Below are 17194 nucleotides of genomic sequence, written 5' to 3'. Positions count from 1 at the left end.
TTAAGCGCTACTACCACGCAGGGTTCGTGTTTGTGGAGTCTTCCAATATCTCCCCAGTATCTACGCTGGACCTGGAAGTCTGATTTCTGTTATTACCATGGCAACAAGAACGGCATAATTGGACGCGTCCTCTACATACATAGACTTATCGAGTAGTACAGTTAGCAGTGCCATTAGATCTCGCCAGGTAAACAGCCATGTGCGGATCGTTAACAATACCAGCACCGCGAACTTCTTTGTGGTGTTGCTGCGCTTAATGGAATTGATAACCATCAAAGTATTAGTAGTAAGTCTAATGGTTATTTCCACGTAAATCAAAGTAAGTGCAAAATAAATCGATTTTCGGGTTTTTTTCTTCAAAAAAGCATTTGTTTGTTATCTTGGAGACCATTGTTATATTCTAAATTAGGACCTTAAAAAATCCAAATCCACCCCTGATATATTTACGAGAATTTGTAATGAATGTACTTCAATGACTTCAACGACGGGGATTATAGGTATGGATATGGCTTAGTATTCAACACGTTTACAATCTATGGCGATACTTGATACGTCCAGTCGTGGTGCCCCGCCTGACAGGGCTACATACCATTATGCACATATTCTTGTATCAAAGTTAATGTTTTCACTGTTTGCAAGAGGTCAGAAAAGTGTAATAGTACAAATGTATATGTATGTTATAATCATGTTGAATTACAGAAAATATCTTTTTTGAAAATTATACATGCAAGATTCTTTATTCCGACGAAATATTTATGTCGATCTCATGTATGTCGGTCCTTTTTTATATCGGCATCTGACTATACCCGCCATAAGGGCCTCCGTCTTCTACTGACGTCATACATGAGATACACTCACATATATGTATAGCAGTTTAATAAAGAGATAAAAAATAGTGGTAAACTGCAAAAAGCATTTCCTACCTTTTGCTCAATCTCCTTCATGTTGATTGTCGTCTGCTTTCTGACGTCTCCTGTCAATGTTGTCTGCTTGTGTGGTCTCCAGACAATGTCGTCTGCCTTGTCTTACTCGACCCAAGGTACGAACCTCGGGTGATATGGACAAGGTACTGTGTTATTCATGTTGAAACGTTCATTTTTCAATGATTGATATAGACTACCATCACGTTTTGCATCAATATGCGTGGACGTCTGCAATGATCTATTCATGAACATCCGAAAATTAGACATATAAAGCTATAAATCCATTTTTCATGATATTTAAATCAAATAATAATGCATGAGAACTGACAAATGGAGGTAACTGCATTCTGAGACAGAATTGGAAGGTTCCATCTTATAATCGATGTTAATCGTCAAAGAAGTCTAATTATATCAAAGACAGATGGGTTGGTTGGGCAGAGCTATTCATGTTTCTTGGGTAGGCTGATCGAGGGTTCGACTAGCATTCTGAAAGAAGTAAATCAGCTGAATGGACGTATCTATTCTAAATTAAATCTAGAAGACTAATTGACACGTCACAAATGAGGGTTCGATGTATTCTTTGACATGTATAAAATACGGAATGTGCATTTGACTATTTGCTGCTTGACGGATAAAGTTATTGTATTTGCAGATATTTGGGGATATATGAAAAATGATTTTTCAATTAGATCTTTTGAATACATTGCCAAGAATGCCCTTTTCCACTTTTAGTGTTTTTCGTATGATTTTCGTGTCATTTCACAACATGGCGACCTGAGAACATGTCACAATATGTCGTCACATGATGGAATCACAATATGTCGTCACATGATCACATCACGTGTATCGTCACATTATCGCATTACAATACGTCGTCACATGATCGTATTCCACTATGTCGTAACATGGTCATGCCAATCGGAGCAATAATGCAACAAAGTAGTCCGTCAGTGGGTGTGACTTTATCTCATTCGGTTTATGGAAACCTAAACGCAAAAGAACTCTTCAAATTTTAGCGCATGAAGCCATACTTCTGCTCACAATCACGTTCGGTTAAAATAGTGTGACGGGAAACTTCTTTCTCCCCCTTACGTTCGGGCTTTCATAGAAAATGTTGAATCCTGCGATCAAATCAAGCAGACTAACGATATTTGACAGTAGTATCAATATGGATTTGTCTGAGCCATAACATGACATCGTTGAAAACAACATATCCAGTTTGCTTGTTGTTTTACGCCGCAGTCACGATAGCCTGTAAAACCAGTCGTTAATATGATGAACCGCCCCGTGCCGACGCGGTAAGATGACAGGCAATCAACCTAGTCTTCGAGCCTGAAGATTCTATCCAATTGTGTCGCCTTATATGATCATTAATAGAGTGACGGGGGCCTATTTTAATCCGTCTCCCCATGTACATATCTCGAGTTAACAGAGTTTGAGTGTACAAGACTGCATTTAAGAATCAACGTTCTCGAAACATACTGATATTATGGATTTATTTCAAACACAACGAGAGCGGTCAAACAAATTACAGGCAAATACGGCTATAGAATAGAGAACTCAAAGGGACCACAAATAGTTCGTTATAACCGTAGTTCGTTGTAAGCATATATACAGCATATATACAGCAAATGCCCGGGACCCCCCCCCAAAAAACCCCAAAAACCCAACAAAAAACAAAACCAAAACAAACAAACAAAACAACAACAAAAAAACAAAAAAAACCAAAAAACACACACAAAAAAAACAAAACAAAACAAACAACAAAACAAAACAGTTTTGTCAAATTTACTCACATTTAATCGCATATGTAAGCCGGTATTTCTGATTAACATTGTAATAGTTAATGGACTATGAACGCCCTATGCAGAATGAGAAATCGCAATTAACGAGCAACACAATTCATTAAAACATAGGCCAGTTAAGGCAGCTCCTGTTCATCGATGTCCGAATCTGACCTGTTTGAACTTCCGGTCGGGGATGGGGAGAGAGAGTAGGACAGGGAAGGGGAGGAGGCTGAGGGTAGAGATGGGAGATTGACAGATCCGTCACTGAGAGAACTCCAATCAGAATCATTAGCCGTCTTCCCGGACGAGGTGCTGCACGAATAACAAGACCGGATGACACAGGACGATCCCGGATGGATTGTCGATGGAGATGCTGATGCAGCGCTGACGGCGAGTGACACTGAGGACGATGCGGAGGACGTAGCTCCCCTTCTTGAACCGGAAGTGGTAGAGGAGGCCGGGCGTGGAGAATCGGATCCAGATCGTGGAGGGTCATGATCGGTTCTTGTGTTCAACAAAATTGATGGCAACTCTGGTTCGGGTGTCTTCATAACTCTGATCTTGTCCAGTTCACGTTTAATCAGACCAGCCTTGCTCTTCAGCTTTTTGAACTGGTGTTCAAGGTTCTGAAACTTGAACATCAGTTTCTGCTGGTGTATCATCAGCTGTCTCGTCGACCTTGCAGGAAGATGAATGTCGGCGGTGTCTCTAGGAAGACGCGCGGGTTTCTTCCAAGCATCTCCATGGTGACGGACGCTGGAGCCTTGTGACCGATTTGAAAGTAAAGCATCTTCCGTCACATCACTCATTTCCTCAACATCGTGCACTGTTGGAAGACAAAAGTCACGGAAAACTTTCTTTTTCCGAAAAAAGTTGCCAGGCTTTCGCATTAGAGGCCTCGTTGGACTATCCAAAGGCTGATATATCCTGAAACGTTTGCCTAAATGTGGAAACGCCATAATAAACTATGGGCTGTGTCCTTGGAACTTGTTTTATGTCTTCAATTAAAACATGTACACAGAAGATGAGAACATGTCATACCTTGAACTGGCCAATACATGAGAAACTCGGCATACCTATCTCGCACTCGGTGTACCCCGCGTAGCACGTGAAACGTACTGTGGCCAGGTTGGGAGGTAAAGGTTCACACTTCCCCTGGTTCACAGACCATTATTAATGTAATCGCTTCTTACAGTCAGGAGCAAAAAAAGCTGCTATAAAAATAAAAATGTATTCAGGTAAATTTGTATGTAGAATACAGAAGTTGTTATACATAATGCTGCTTGTCATAAGTACGAATAATACGTCCTAGAAATATTGAGTATTGAGTTTGTGCAGGTGGTGACAATAACGAATGATGTTTGTTTTCAGTTATTATTCAAAGAAATGGGACTTATTTTTGTCCAACCCTGTTTGTACATGACCCGTACAAGTAATCCAAACAGTACTTTTGGATTATGCCATACGTGCAGTTCAGAGATCATCGGATTAGCTGCGGGACTGGCCAAACATTAATTGGAAGATTAACACATCAACGGACTCTATCATCTGAAGTGTAATTCTCTTAGTAAGCCTAATATATAAGTAGGTTCATGGTGAACAACGGGCTTCTCTCCCATCACAACCGGACTAACCTGAGAGTTGCTGTGTTACTTCACTGATCGAGGTTAATCTCATTCATAACGTTTTGGTTTCAAACTTACAGTCGATCACAACTGTTACATAGCGACATGGCTATTAACACGTTTACCCATGTACCTCTAGCATGTAAAATGTTAACATTTTAGCTGCGATACATGTTAACAGTTGTAACTCTGGTATGGTAAATGGTAACAGCTGTAGCTCTGGTGTGATGAATGTTAACAGTTGTAGCACTGGCATGTAAAATGTAACAGTTGTAGCTCTGGTGTGATAAATGTAAACAGTTGTAGCTCTGGTGTGATAAATGTTAACAGTTGTAGCACTGGTGTGATAAATGTTAACAGTTGTAGCTCTGGTGTGATACATGTTAACGATTGTAGCTCTGGTGTGTTAAATGTTAACAGTTGTAGCTCTGGTGTGATAAATGTTAACAGTTGTAGCACTGGCATGATACATGCTAACACTTGTAGCTCTGGTGTGATGAATGTTAACAGTTGTAGCACTGGCATGTAAAATGTAACAGTTGTAGCTCTGGTGTGATAAATGTCAACAGTTGTAGCTCTGGTGTGATAAAAGTTAACAGTTGTAGCTCTGGTGTGATAAATGTTAACAGTGTGGATTGACCAGGGTTGACCAGTGTTAATACAGGAAACTTCGGGCAGTATCCGATATTCAATGCAACCTCAGATATAATAGCAAGGACACAGTTAAACACAACAGCAAGTGTTGTAACACATATGGTGCTATAACTATGAGAAGTTTTTTATTGCTTGCCAAAGCTGCCATTGCACCTTTTCTATTTACCGCTTTTAAAATGACAAGAAACTTAAAAATAACGCGTAGAACATCAAACGCATGCAAAATCATCATCAAGTTGCATTATTAATTCTACAGTATTTATATCAACAATCGAAAGTTATATTTCCCTGACGCATCTCAGAATAAACATACACTATCAATACCTAGTTAATTATATTTCACTAAAATTGAATCAATAAATGAAACTAATTCTCTTTTACCGATGACGTCACTTGAAGGCTGCTAACCAGAAAGCCCCACCCCAGGGGTTCAGTGGGTATGGGCGACTTGGATCACCCAAGGTTAACTTAGGTTATACCGTTGTCAACATGGGTTCGCCAAGGTTTTCAAATCTAACGCAAGCACTGTTACTAGACACGGTGATGACCATAACCCATATTTCGATTGATAGATGACGTTTTTCATCCCACTTGCTTGTCTGCAGCTCAGACCCGTGAACATACGGGTTAGAAATGGTCTTCAGCAACCGATGCTTGCCGTAAGAGGCGACTAACGGGATCGGGTGGTGAGGCTCGCTGACTTGGTTGGTGTATGTCATCGTATCCCTATTGCGTAGATCGGTGCTCAAGTAGTCAATCCCCGGATTGTCTGGTCCAGATTCGATTATTTACAGACCGCCGTCATATAGCTGAGTGCGACTATACAACAATCAATCAGCCAGTCAGCATCTCATGATGACGTCACCAACTGTCATGATTGATCGGTAACGTACGTAAACAACAATTTGCCTTCTCATCACGTCCCATCTTGTCGGCATTTCAACACACCATCATTGTAAATGTCAACAGAACAATTTCTTTGAGATATTTGCAAGTATTTCTCTTTATTTCTCCTTAAACATAATTATAGAGGCACATGATTGGGATGCTGAGCTGCCCGCACAAAGATTTATATACGAAATCGATAACATCTCTTTTATACCAGTCATCTTTCATTTAAAAAAAGATCCGTTGGAATCGGTCCCTATAGCAACCTATGGTTATACAAGGCGACCAAATGGACCGGTTGTCAGGCTCGGTAATATGGATGACTGCGTCATCGGAATCTGACTGCGTGGACCATTTCTCGCTGTATCAGTCACTGGATGGTCTGGTCCAAATCTTCACGTCAATCGATATACCATACATCCCAGTATTTGATTTCCAGTATAATATTTGTTCCAGGAACCTTAAATCAGTTCCTTCAACAACCAACGGCATATGTCATCAACAGTACATCTGCCGATATGACAAACCTTTGAAAAGCTTGATGGTGGACAGTAGAACATATTTTCAAAACATATCGTATGACATAACAAGAGGCTATTCTGTGCTTAACAAAACGTAGGCATACACGAAAAAAACCGTTTGAAGATAAAAACAAAAATAATTTGAATGTTACATAAGATTAACGACTGCCCTTTCAATTATAATTAAAGCTGGGGTGCATATTTCTAAGCCAATGAAGACAATCGACACGTCAACATATTCTAAGATGACGGATTCCGAGTTTATTGTATTAAAGGTAGTCATCGAGCGTTCATTCAAAGCGCATCTTCGTGCAATCTCATTAAAATCAGATCTTAGTTCTCGCTATCGCTAAACAAAGATCTGAGGACATCCCATTAAGGGTCACGTCAGAACGACCTTTCATCCAACCAATCAGAGCGTCGCTTACCAGATCATGAAAGTGACAGTCGGAATGTGTTTTCTAATCATGCAACCACGAAATATTTAACACGGGGTATTCCGAACGACAGTTACGGGTTTTATGATTATATCCATACAATCTAGGCCATCTATAAGCAATTCCAGAATGTTCTTCTTATCAGTTTTAATTTTTTTAATTGAGAATACGTCAAAATATGTTTCGAAGTGTAGTGGCCAGTTTGAAACTAGTGTTGTAAAGCTCGAGAAAGCTGCCTTCTGAATGGCTAATGTCGATTTCTTGTCAGTCATTTCTTTGGTCGGTCAAAATTCGCGAAAGGTCGTTCTGACGTGATCCGTAATGGGATGTCCTCAGATCTTTGTTTAGCGGTAGCGAGAACTAAGATATGATTTTAATGAGATTGATCTTCGTGTAAAAACGAGACTTTAAGTATTGTACTATTTCAAGCGTCACAGGAAGTTTCTTCCCATAAGTCCTTGTTTTGCGAGAAACGTTCAATCGACATTTGGTAGTAATAATAGTTTTGAGCAAAATAAGAATTCCATTGTCACGTATTGGGGTCACGTGTTACTTCAGGTTTTCTATCCCTTGAGTATCACTCACTTACTTCCTTTAAGACACTGGTCCCTCACTGCAACTTTGATGATGATTTGAGGTTTGATGTTATATGAGCTAGTTTGAAGTTTCTTTTAATTTTATATTCATTAAATAGAACAGGTACAGTGCAAGCTTTGTCAAGCAATGAAAAACCTCTCATGTTTGTGTGTGATAGCACTTGCTGTTGTATTTCTCCGTGTCCTTGCCATTATATCTGCGGTTGTACAAATGTATGCGTTTTATTACGAATATTGCCCTACGTTATCCTTGATTATCACTGTTCAACTCTGTTCAATCCACGCTGGTCAACACTGGTCAAATCCAGTCAACCTCCGTCATAAACATACACACAACTCTTTTACAAACGATGCAGTCCTCGAAAACAAATGCTTGTTTTCAAAAGAAGTTCTCCTTTCAAGTGACAAAGACAGCAAACCAGCCTAGTTTGTAAATATTAGTTATAGTCAGCCTGCTCTAACCACAGCAAGAGATGTGACCTGTCCCTTACGTCAACAAATCGTTTTCACCGAACCCAGAGACGGAGATACAACACTTCACAGGTCATCCTGACATACCAGTATCTGAATTAGGAGGGTATACAGTACAATACTTACCGGGCGTATTTTTCAGACTGAACAAAATGAACGTCTTTTACATTTTGAAATAAAATGTGTGTATTATACATGTTGACGTCATGGCGTAATATACGTACCGATCGCAATGCACGCACGGGCGTATTTCACTTATTAAACGTATAGAACGTGATAGACGTATTGTATGTTTTGAACGCCGTAGTGCACGCTTTGACCGCAAAGAGCTGAAGCTGACCCGGCCCTTATCTGAAACCCGCTCCTTTCAAGACTTCTACTTTAGACCCGGATCTTACAAGAGGAAATATGGTTGGCTTCGCGAAATCGCGTGCAATCAACTGTCTTCATTAACTGATGAACGTGTACAGGCACCTATTCAATCCTTAATTGGTGACGAAAATATAACGCACTCTCCTTAACCCGTAATTTTAATATGCCCTTTATGTGGACTAAGTGGTAATCCTTGCTCTGTATCAAACCAGCAGGATGTTTCGTGAAGACAAGAAGCGACAAGAATTGGATTTGTTTATGGTACAATAAAACACTACAGGGTGGTTTATTCTCCTGCAGTGTTTTACTGTGCGATAAACAAACGAACACGAGTTGTTTATTTCTTATATGAGATATCAACATTATGTACAGCCTCTTTAAGGATGTTGATAAAATATAGATAAAAGGATGTTGATAAAAGCTTTTAAAGATATTTACCCGTATTTAAATAAATGATAACTCCCTCAATAGAATCCAACCTCGTAAATGTCGGACAAATCCATTTTGCGAACAGGTGGGATGAGTTTGGTATTTCCCGCATATTCTCACAATCCTCACGTCGATTATCTGTACCGTTTCTCCCAATACCGATTGTCATATCTCTCCCACTTTTGGATGCGATCGTTCGGCCACTGCGTTTATCTGCGTAGTCCAGCTACATCGATGGGGAACAACTTACTGGACACTTCCCTCCAATTCCCTCCTTCCCTCCGTCGTCCAATATATGACGTCATCTCCAGAAATGACGTCGCGATAGAACGATAGAAAATGTTTTATCGTGAAACAAACGACGCATTCTTCATTGTCCTATTGATTTGTATGTATGTATGTATGTATGTATGTATGTATGTATGTATGTATGTATGTATGTATGTATGTATGTATGTATGTATGTATGAAACCGGGAAATCGAACCCGGGCCTTCTGCGCGACGAGAACCACTAGGCTACCCTACCGCCTTCCATTCCAAAGAGACAATAGTTCACCGATGATGAAACTCACACACTCAAAGCAGTTTGAAACATTTATTAGTTCAACTCTACATTACGTGTATAACATACCAGGGATCCTTTAAGTAGATTGATGGAACCAAATGTACAACAATGTTAATCTCTAACAAATTAAAGAACGTATTTATCAGACATACAGACAGCAAGGCTTTACTTGGGACATTCCTGTCAAATATTGTATTCAGTGTACAAGACAACGAAAATGTGTTCATGCTTTGTTTAAAGAAATTAGCATTAAATCGGTCTTTTAACTACTAAGTTTATTTGATTGGGTGGTGGGTTGTCTGATCCAGGTAGCGTCACGTCCTGGGTGTCGTCTTCAGTGACATGCGTACGGGACAATACGACACGTAACACCCCGTATGGTTTGCTTTGCCCGATACTAATTGGACGACTAAACCCGCAGATCAGGCAAACCTTGCAGTGTGCTCTTCAAACAATGATGCATGCTCCCTACAGGATTTCTCTGTCAACAAGCAGCAATTACAGTGGTAGAAAACAAACACTGAAGTCTACATCAGATGTACCCAAGAAAGGGATGGTATCATTCACCTGGCGATCAAACACGGGGCTTTCTCTTACCTACAATACAGACACTATTCCGTGGATGCTGGGATGGCTAGATGTTGATGTCTCGTCTACCTGACAACCCTAAGGTTAACAAGACGGACAGACACTTCCAGTGGACTAGGGTCACCCTGCATCCGTACACTGTCACCGTGGGATACAGAGTTGTCTGCCCCTGTCTAGAGCCGGCGTGCGACCCCGCCTTCCGCAGGCTGTATGTAAACCTTGAGTTTCGAGAAGCCCAGTGACGCGAACAAGCCATCATGAATGCACTCCTGTTAGCTGTCGGTATGTTATAACTTTTATTTCAAATGTTAAACAGTTAGTGAGGATTAGACTCAACGTCCAACATTTGCCAGAACTCAGGTATCTGTTTTTAGGTATCATGTCTCCCTTAAACACGCCATTTCTGTAACTCTGCTGGGAGATTTTTCTTTAACGGGTTTCTAAGGGTAAAACTCTATCTTGATAGAATGCAAGGGTATGAACAAAAATATCCATTGTACACTATTATACACTAGAAAGTGTTGCTGTATAGATATAAAAGGTGTGAATTTACATGCTTCACTTGCTAGCTCCAGACTAATGATCATAATTAAAATACAATTAATGTAAATGTTTTTAATGTTTTGAAATTAAATTCATCATATTTGTTAGATATTAACGACTTGAATCAACCTGAAAACAGTGGCATAGCCCTGATAACTGTCACACTTTTTAAAGAATTAATATGATACTTCTCACCTGAGATTACAATACTCTTTCGGATCTTTAAAGGTCACAAATAATAACGTTCTCTTTTAAAAAAAATAATATTCCCATCGATTCCGGGTTCGTGTCGAATTGGTTACAAATCTCTTAGGTTCCTGGTCTCAATATATTTAATTGTTCCAATTTGAACGGCTGGTATGTGAGACGTATATTGTGACACATTTCCAGGTGAGTGAGACTTACCTGTTAACATTCCGGGCAGGTAGCGCGTTAAGGTAGATTCCGGTGAAAAAGAAATAGACTCTCGCTGTGCTTTGATCTCACAAGCACATCTCGCTCTGGGAGTGACCGGTGTGTGCGTGAGTCAACACGCGCTACCATTTAATTACCTCAGTTTGAAGGAGGATTCACGACATTATGAGGACGTTTAGTTGGGCCGTGCGTGGCCCCGAACAGATACATCGAGCAACGTCTACCGTTCACGCTGAGCGTGGGCGCTCCTCAAAACGAGGCATGTAAGGTCACGTACAACAATTCTACGTACTTCCTTATCCGGGGACTACTGTAGGGTTTTGCTAAAAATATTGTTTTCTGTTGCATGGATGATATTTCTAACACGAAATTTTTGTGATAAAACAATCATGTAAGGACGCAGGGGTGCTTCCGTTTTCACAGATTAGGGAGTATGGCGTGTCAAGTCAATTGCGGGTGTATACATTTTACTGATGTGGGGTGGTGGGGTAGCCTAGTAGTTAATGCGTTCGCTCGTCACGACGAAGACCCGGGTTCGAGGGTTTCCACGTATGGAGATACGAAGGGGTTTTCACGCAAGGAAATACGAAGGGGTTTCTACGCATGAAGATACGAAGGGGTTCCTACGCATGGCGATGCTAAGGGGTTGCATCCTTTGATTAGGCGAGGATCCGATGATCGCAAGTTCGAATCCCAGGTTCGCACTAATCTCATTCTTGTCCTACAGCACGATATCCATTGTCATTAGTTTTCTCAATGTGGTGAGCGTCTAGGTCCAGCTGTACTTTCATGCTACCCTCCACATCTAACTGCAGCTGACATGCCGTTATATAACTGAAATAGGAGTGAATGAGTTGGGTTTAATGCCGCTTTTAACAGTATTCCAATTACATCACGGCGTGTCAGCTTAAAGTAGGAGGAAAGCCCGAAGTGATGCAGGTCTCAGACGTTAACTACGTCGGTGAAACCCACTAGCACGGGTAGATGCATAATCGGGGCGAACCGGGATTCGAACCCACAATTATACGTTTGTCCCAAGGGACGCAACTCTGCCCAGCGAGTCGCGGCGCCTTAGGCGACTGGGCTACCCGTGCCCTCTCTGAAATAGGACAAGGCATTCAAATAGTGATGGAATAAGTTGGGTTTAACGCCGCTTTTAACAGCATTACAGTTATATCACGGCATGTCAGCTTAATGTGTGAGGAAAGCCCGAAGTGATGCAGGTCCCAGACGTTTACCACTTCGGTGAAACCCACGAGCACGGGTATGGTGCTGACAAACCTAGAAACATAATGGGGCGAATCGTGATAAGAACCCACAATCATAGGTTTCTGGCGTGCCCAAGGGACGCAACTCTGCACAGCGAGTCGCGGCGCCTTAGGCGACTGGGCCACCCGTGCCCCCTCTGAAATAGGACAAAGCATTCAAATAGTGATGGAATAAGTTGGGTTTAACGCCGCTTTGAACAACATTACAGTTATATCACGGCATGTCAGCTTAATGTGGGAGGAAAGCCCGAAGTGATGCAGGTCTAAGACATTTACCACTTCGGTGAAACCCACGAGCACGGGTATGGTGCTGACAAACCTAGATACATTATCGGGGCGAACCGGGATTCGAACCCACAATCATAGGTTTCTGGCGTGGCAAGGGACGCAACTCTGCAAAGGCAATTAGATACAATAATATCAATGGTTTCTAAGGTAACGCGGGGTTTTTTTCATTGTAGCCGTATGGTGCCTGGTGTCTGTGGAGAGTCAGCGAATTCGACCCCGGTCTCTGTGTGTGGGCAACCAGATCTACCCCAGCAGTGGCTCCTGCAGCAAGACCTACTACCGCTGCGACGGCAACATGACCATCAGCGGCTACTGTCCCGAGGACATGTACATGGGCCCCAACAACACGTGCGAACCCAGGAGTGAATGTAACTAAACCACTCGGAATTTGATAGCTTTAATAACAATTCCAATAGGTTTTCCCAATTCTTAAATTATTCAGATCCTCTGGGCCAAAAAGGGCCCTTATCCCGCCTCGTTCTCCTAATTTCTATGACACCTATACAAATTGTTAGTTCCGAAGAAATAACTATAATATTTAGTTGGCTTCAGACTCCCATGTCTGTCACAGTCTACTATCAATGATGTAAAACGCAAGATAAGAATCCTGGGTTCTATTTATGGTATGTTATTTTTGCACATTCTTTTTTTATATTATAAAAAACAACATTTTGCTTCTTTTTTTTTATATATTTTTTTTATTTTTCAAATATTTTGGACACATTCTGACATAGTTCTTTACAAGCTGTACCCCAAACCAACTCCTGGCTGTCTTTGCGTATGCGACATCATTATGATATAATGTAATCAATATAATCAATGTCTAGCCCAAACCCCCGTAAGCCATAACTGCGCCATAAAAAATCCATATTCTGGTATTTGTTTTGTTAAAAAACGAGTAAAATAGAATTCTTTAAAACTGAACATTCCTGTAGGAAATCACTTCAGCTGTCTTGACCGTCACTTTGTGTTGATGAAACATTCCTACGTTTTAGGCGGATCTCCCACTGTTTCTAGGAGAGGGCGACGGAAGAGACAGTCGGGGTCAGGTATGCCTTGAATGAGGTTGTTTGTTTGTTTGTTTGTTTGTTGAATAACGCAGCACTCGGCGATATCCCAGATATATGACAGCGGTCTGTAAATAATCGAGTCTGGACCAGACAATCCAGTGATTGACATCATGAGCATCGATCCCAGCAATTTGGGATATGATTACATGCATCAACCAAGTCAGCGAGCCTGACCACCCGATCCCGCTAGTCGCCTATTATGACAAGCATAGTCGCCCTTTACGGCAAGCATGGGTTGCTGAAGACCTATTCTAACCCGGATCTTCACGGGCAGAATGAGTGAGTGAGAGAGTCAGGTGTGTGAGTGAGTGAGTGTGTGACCTGCATCACTTCGGGCTTTCCTCCGACATTAAGCTGACACGCAGTCAGCAATATTCCAGCTGTATGACGGCGACCTGTAAATAGGCTGGTAGAACTGAGAATGGGATGAGTATAGGCTGGTAGAGTTGAGAATGGGATGAGTATAAGCTGGTAGAACTGAGAATGGGACGAGTATAGGCTGGTAGAACTGAGAATGGGATGAGTATAGGCTGATAGACCTGATATTGGGATGAGTATAGGCTGATAGAACTGAGAATGGGACGAGTATAGGCTGGTAGAGCTGAGAATGGGATGAGTATAGGCTGGTAGAGCTGAGAATGGGATGAGTATAGGCTGGTAGACTGGAGAATGGGATGAGTATAGGCTGGTAGAGCGGAGAATGGGATGAGTATAGGCTGGTAGAGCTGAGAATGGGATGAGTATAGGCTGATAGACCTGATATTGGGATGAGTATAGGCTGATAGAACTGAGAATGGGACGAGTATAGGCTGACAGAGCTGATAATGGGTTGAGTATAAGCTGGTAGAGTGGAGAATTGGACGAGTACAGGCTGGTAGAGCTGATAATGGGATGAGTACCGGCTGGTAGAGTTGAGAATGGGATGAGTATAGGCTGGTAGAACTGAGAATGGGGTGAGTATAGGCTGGTAGAACTGAGAATGGGGTGAGTATAGGCTGGTAGAGCTGAGAATGGGATGAGTATAGGCTGATAGAGCTGAGAATGGGATGAGTATAGGCTGATAGAGCTGATGATGGGATGAGTATAAGCTGGTAGAACTGAGAATGGGACGAGTATAGGCTGGTAGAGCTGAGAATGGGATGAGTATAGGCTGGTAGAGCTGAGAATGGGGTGAGTAAAGGCTGGTAGAACTGAGAATGGGGTGAGTATAGGCTGGTAGAGCTGAGAATGGGATGAGTATAGGCTGATAGAGCTGATGATGGGATGAGTATAGGCTGGTAGAGCTGATGATGGGATGAGTATAAGCTGGTAGAACTGAGAATGGGATGAGTATAGGCTGGTAGAGCTGAGAATGGGGTGAGTATAGGCTGGTAGAGCTGATGATGGGATGAGTATAAGCTGGTAGAACTGAGAATGGGACGAGTATAGGCTGGTAGAGCTGATGATGGGATGAGTATAAGCTGGTAGAACTGAGAATGGGACGAGTATAGGCTGGTAGAGCTGAGAATGGGATGAGTATAGGCTGGTAGAGCTGAGAATGGGATGAGTATAGGCTGGTAGACTGGAGAATGGGATGAGTATAGGCTGGTAGAGCGGAGAATGGGATGAGTATAGGCTGGTAGAGCTGAGAATGGGATGAGTATAGGCTGATAGACCTGATATTGGGATGAGTATAGGCTGATAGAACTGAGAATGGGACGAGTATAGGCTGACAGAGCTGATAATGGGTTGAGTATAAGCTGGTAGAGTGGAGAATTGGACGAGTACAGGCTGGTAGAGCTGATAATGGGATGAGTACCGGCTGGTAGAGTTGAGAATGGGATGAGTATAGGCTGGTAGAACTGAGAATGGGGTGAGTATAGGCTGGTAGAACTGAGAATGGGGTGAGTATAGGCTGGTAGAGCTGAGAATGGGATGAGTATAGGCTGATAGAGCTGATGATGGGATGAGTATAAGCTGGTAGAACTGAGAATGGGACGAGTATAGGCTGGTAGAGCTGAGAATGGGATGAGTATAGGCTGGTAGAGCTGAGAATGGGGTGAGTAAAGGCTGGTAGAACTGAGAATGGGGTGAGTATAGGCTGGTAGAGCTGAGAATGGGATGAGTATAGGCTGATAGAGCTGATGATGGGATGAGTATAGGCTGGTAGAGCTGATGATGGGATGAGTATAAGCTGGTAGAACTGAGAATGGGATGAGTATAGGCTGGTAGAGCTGAGAATGGGGTGAGTATAGGCTGGTAGAGCTGATGATGGGATGAGTATAAGCTGGTAGAACTGAGAATGGGACGAGTATAGGCTGGTAGAGCTGAGAATGGGATGAGTATAGGCTGGTAGAGTTGAGAATGGGATGAGTATAGGCTGGTAGAGCTGATGATGGGATGAGTATAAGCTGGTAGAACTGAGAATGGGACGAGTATAGGCTGGTAGAGCTGAGAATGGGGTGAGTATAGGCTGGTAGAGCAGAGAATGGGATGAGTATAGGCTGGTAGAGCGGAGAATGGGATGAGTATAGGGTGATAGGCCTGATAATGGGATGAGTATAGGCTGGTAGAACTGAGAATGGGACAAGTATAGGCTGATAGAGCTGATAATGGGTTGAGTATAGGCTGATCGAGTTGATAGAGCTGATAATGGGCTGACCTGTTCACAGGATCCTCCGGCAGGTGCAATCAGAAGTTTGACTGCCCCTCCAACCTCGTGTTCTACATCTACCCCGACTGGGACGACTGTACCAGGTTCTACACGTGTAGAGAGGGCGTGGTCGAGACTGTCAGCTGCAGCAACTTCAACTTCCAGTACTACAATCCCAACCTCTTCAGCTGTGAGGTCGACCTCAGCCTCGGCCCCTTCACGCCCCAGAACAATGTCTGCATTAACAGGGCTGTCCAGTTCGGGAAGTAGAAGCAACGTTGAAGACGGCGGGTATGGGAATCTTCATTGCCCAGTTTCTATAGAAATCGATCTAAAGGATATTCTAATTCCAAAGGAACTATACCTTCAAGAAAAATGATAATCACCAGTTTTGGTTTTGTATATATTGCCATGGAGTCTATCTTATAAAGTCTTCTTGGTGTAACAGCAAACCCTACCATCAACGATAATGGCTCAAGGTGCTGTACGTGTTTATTGTGTTTTCGTTTCGTTCACAAAGACAGTACCTAATTTCTTTAGTGGCATTACAAACTGTCGGCAATGTTTCCTATTTATTTGCAGCTGAGGGAATTGTTTTACTAAACATTTTGCAATAAACCATTTCGATTCTATATATGTCCTTTGTTTAGGAAAGTGGTAGACTTTATGCTCTGTTACTAACTTTTAGTGTGTTTGACACTGTATATAGTGTCTGTTATTAGGGCACTGCAGGCTGAATTGAATACTAAAACGCGTGTTTGAAGACAGGCAAATTGATTGCGGGTTGAATGAACTGATTGAACTTTGGCTTGAGTCCAGCTCACCTTAAGGACCCATTGATAATCCTTGTACAACTGAACATGGCGGAGTCGGAGACAAGTAACTTCTGTACTTGGTCCATATATGGACATTTTAAGTTAAAATCACTACCCAGGTGTGTGTCAATTCGGACTTCCCTATACCGGATCTACTTATCTCACACTATCACGGTAACTTTCAATAATGGTAACTTTCAGACTAGCGCCTAATATTTTAATTTCTCAATGTAAGTGGGATGTGCTGAATGGACTGTAGTGCTGTTTATAAGTTTTGTTTTTGTTTGTTTGTTGTTAAACGCCGCAC

The 17194-nt window shown here is 42.1% G+C and overlaps 2 protein-coding genes across 2 annotated transcripts in view; one reads left to right on the top strand and one right to left on the bottom strand.

The window, feature by feature from the left end:
- Positions 1 to 10819, bottom strand: part of LOC139478897 (thioredoxin-like) — a 36855-nt gene extending 26036 nt beyond the window's left edge. The window contains exons 1-2 of the mRNA XM_071261573.1: positions 10806 to 10819; positions 924 to 1161 (exon numbers count right to left, since the gene is read on the bottom strand). Coding sequence (XP_071117674.1) covers positions 924 to 944 — 21 coding nt within the window. The 5' untranslated portion in view covers positions 945 to 1161; positions 10806 to 10819. The remainder of the gene's footprint in view (positions 1 to 923; positions 1162 to 10805) is intronic.
- LOC139478896 (uncharacterized) lies at positions 9866 to 16704 on the top strand. Its single transcript, XM_071261572.1, has 4 exons — positions 9866 to 10139; positions 12544 to 12738; positions 13366 to 13419; positions 16092 to 16704. Exons 1-4 carry the CDS (start codon positions 10115 to 10117, stop codon positions 16340 to 16342), a joined length of 525 nt encoding a protein of 174 aa, XP_071117673.1. The 5' UTR covers positions 9866 to 10114; the 3' UTR covers positions 16343 to 16704.
- Positions 16705 to 17194: the final 490 nt, after the last annotated feature.

This window comes from Haliotis cracherodii, unplaced genomic scaffold, assembly GCF_022045235.1.
Source record: "Haliotis cracherodii isolate W230 unplaced genomic scaffold, xgHalCrac1.p SCAF_4, whole genome shotgun sequence".
NCBI classification, from domain to species: domain Eukaryota; kingdom Metazoa; phylum Mollusca; class Gastropoda; order Lepetellida; family Haliotidae; genus Haliotis; species Haliotis cracherodii.
The sequence above is the reverse complement of the archived record's forward strand: the minus strand, read 5'-3'. Positions and strand labels throughout refer to the sequence as shown.

Bases quoted from the DNA above. Each gene is read 5' to 3' on its own strand.
- LOC139478896 (XM_071261572.1), top strand. From the start codon at position 10,115: ATGAATGCACTCCTGTTAGCTGTCG. The intron at 12,739-13,365 runs GTAACTAAACCA...CCTACGTTTTAG, and splicing joins GTGCGAACCCAGGAGTGAAT to GCGGATCTCCCACTGTTTCT. The intron at 13,420-16,091 runs GTATGCCTTGAA...ACCTGTTCACAG, and splicing joins GAAGAGACAGTCGGGGTCAG to GATCCTCCGGCAGGTGCAAT.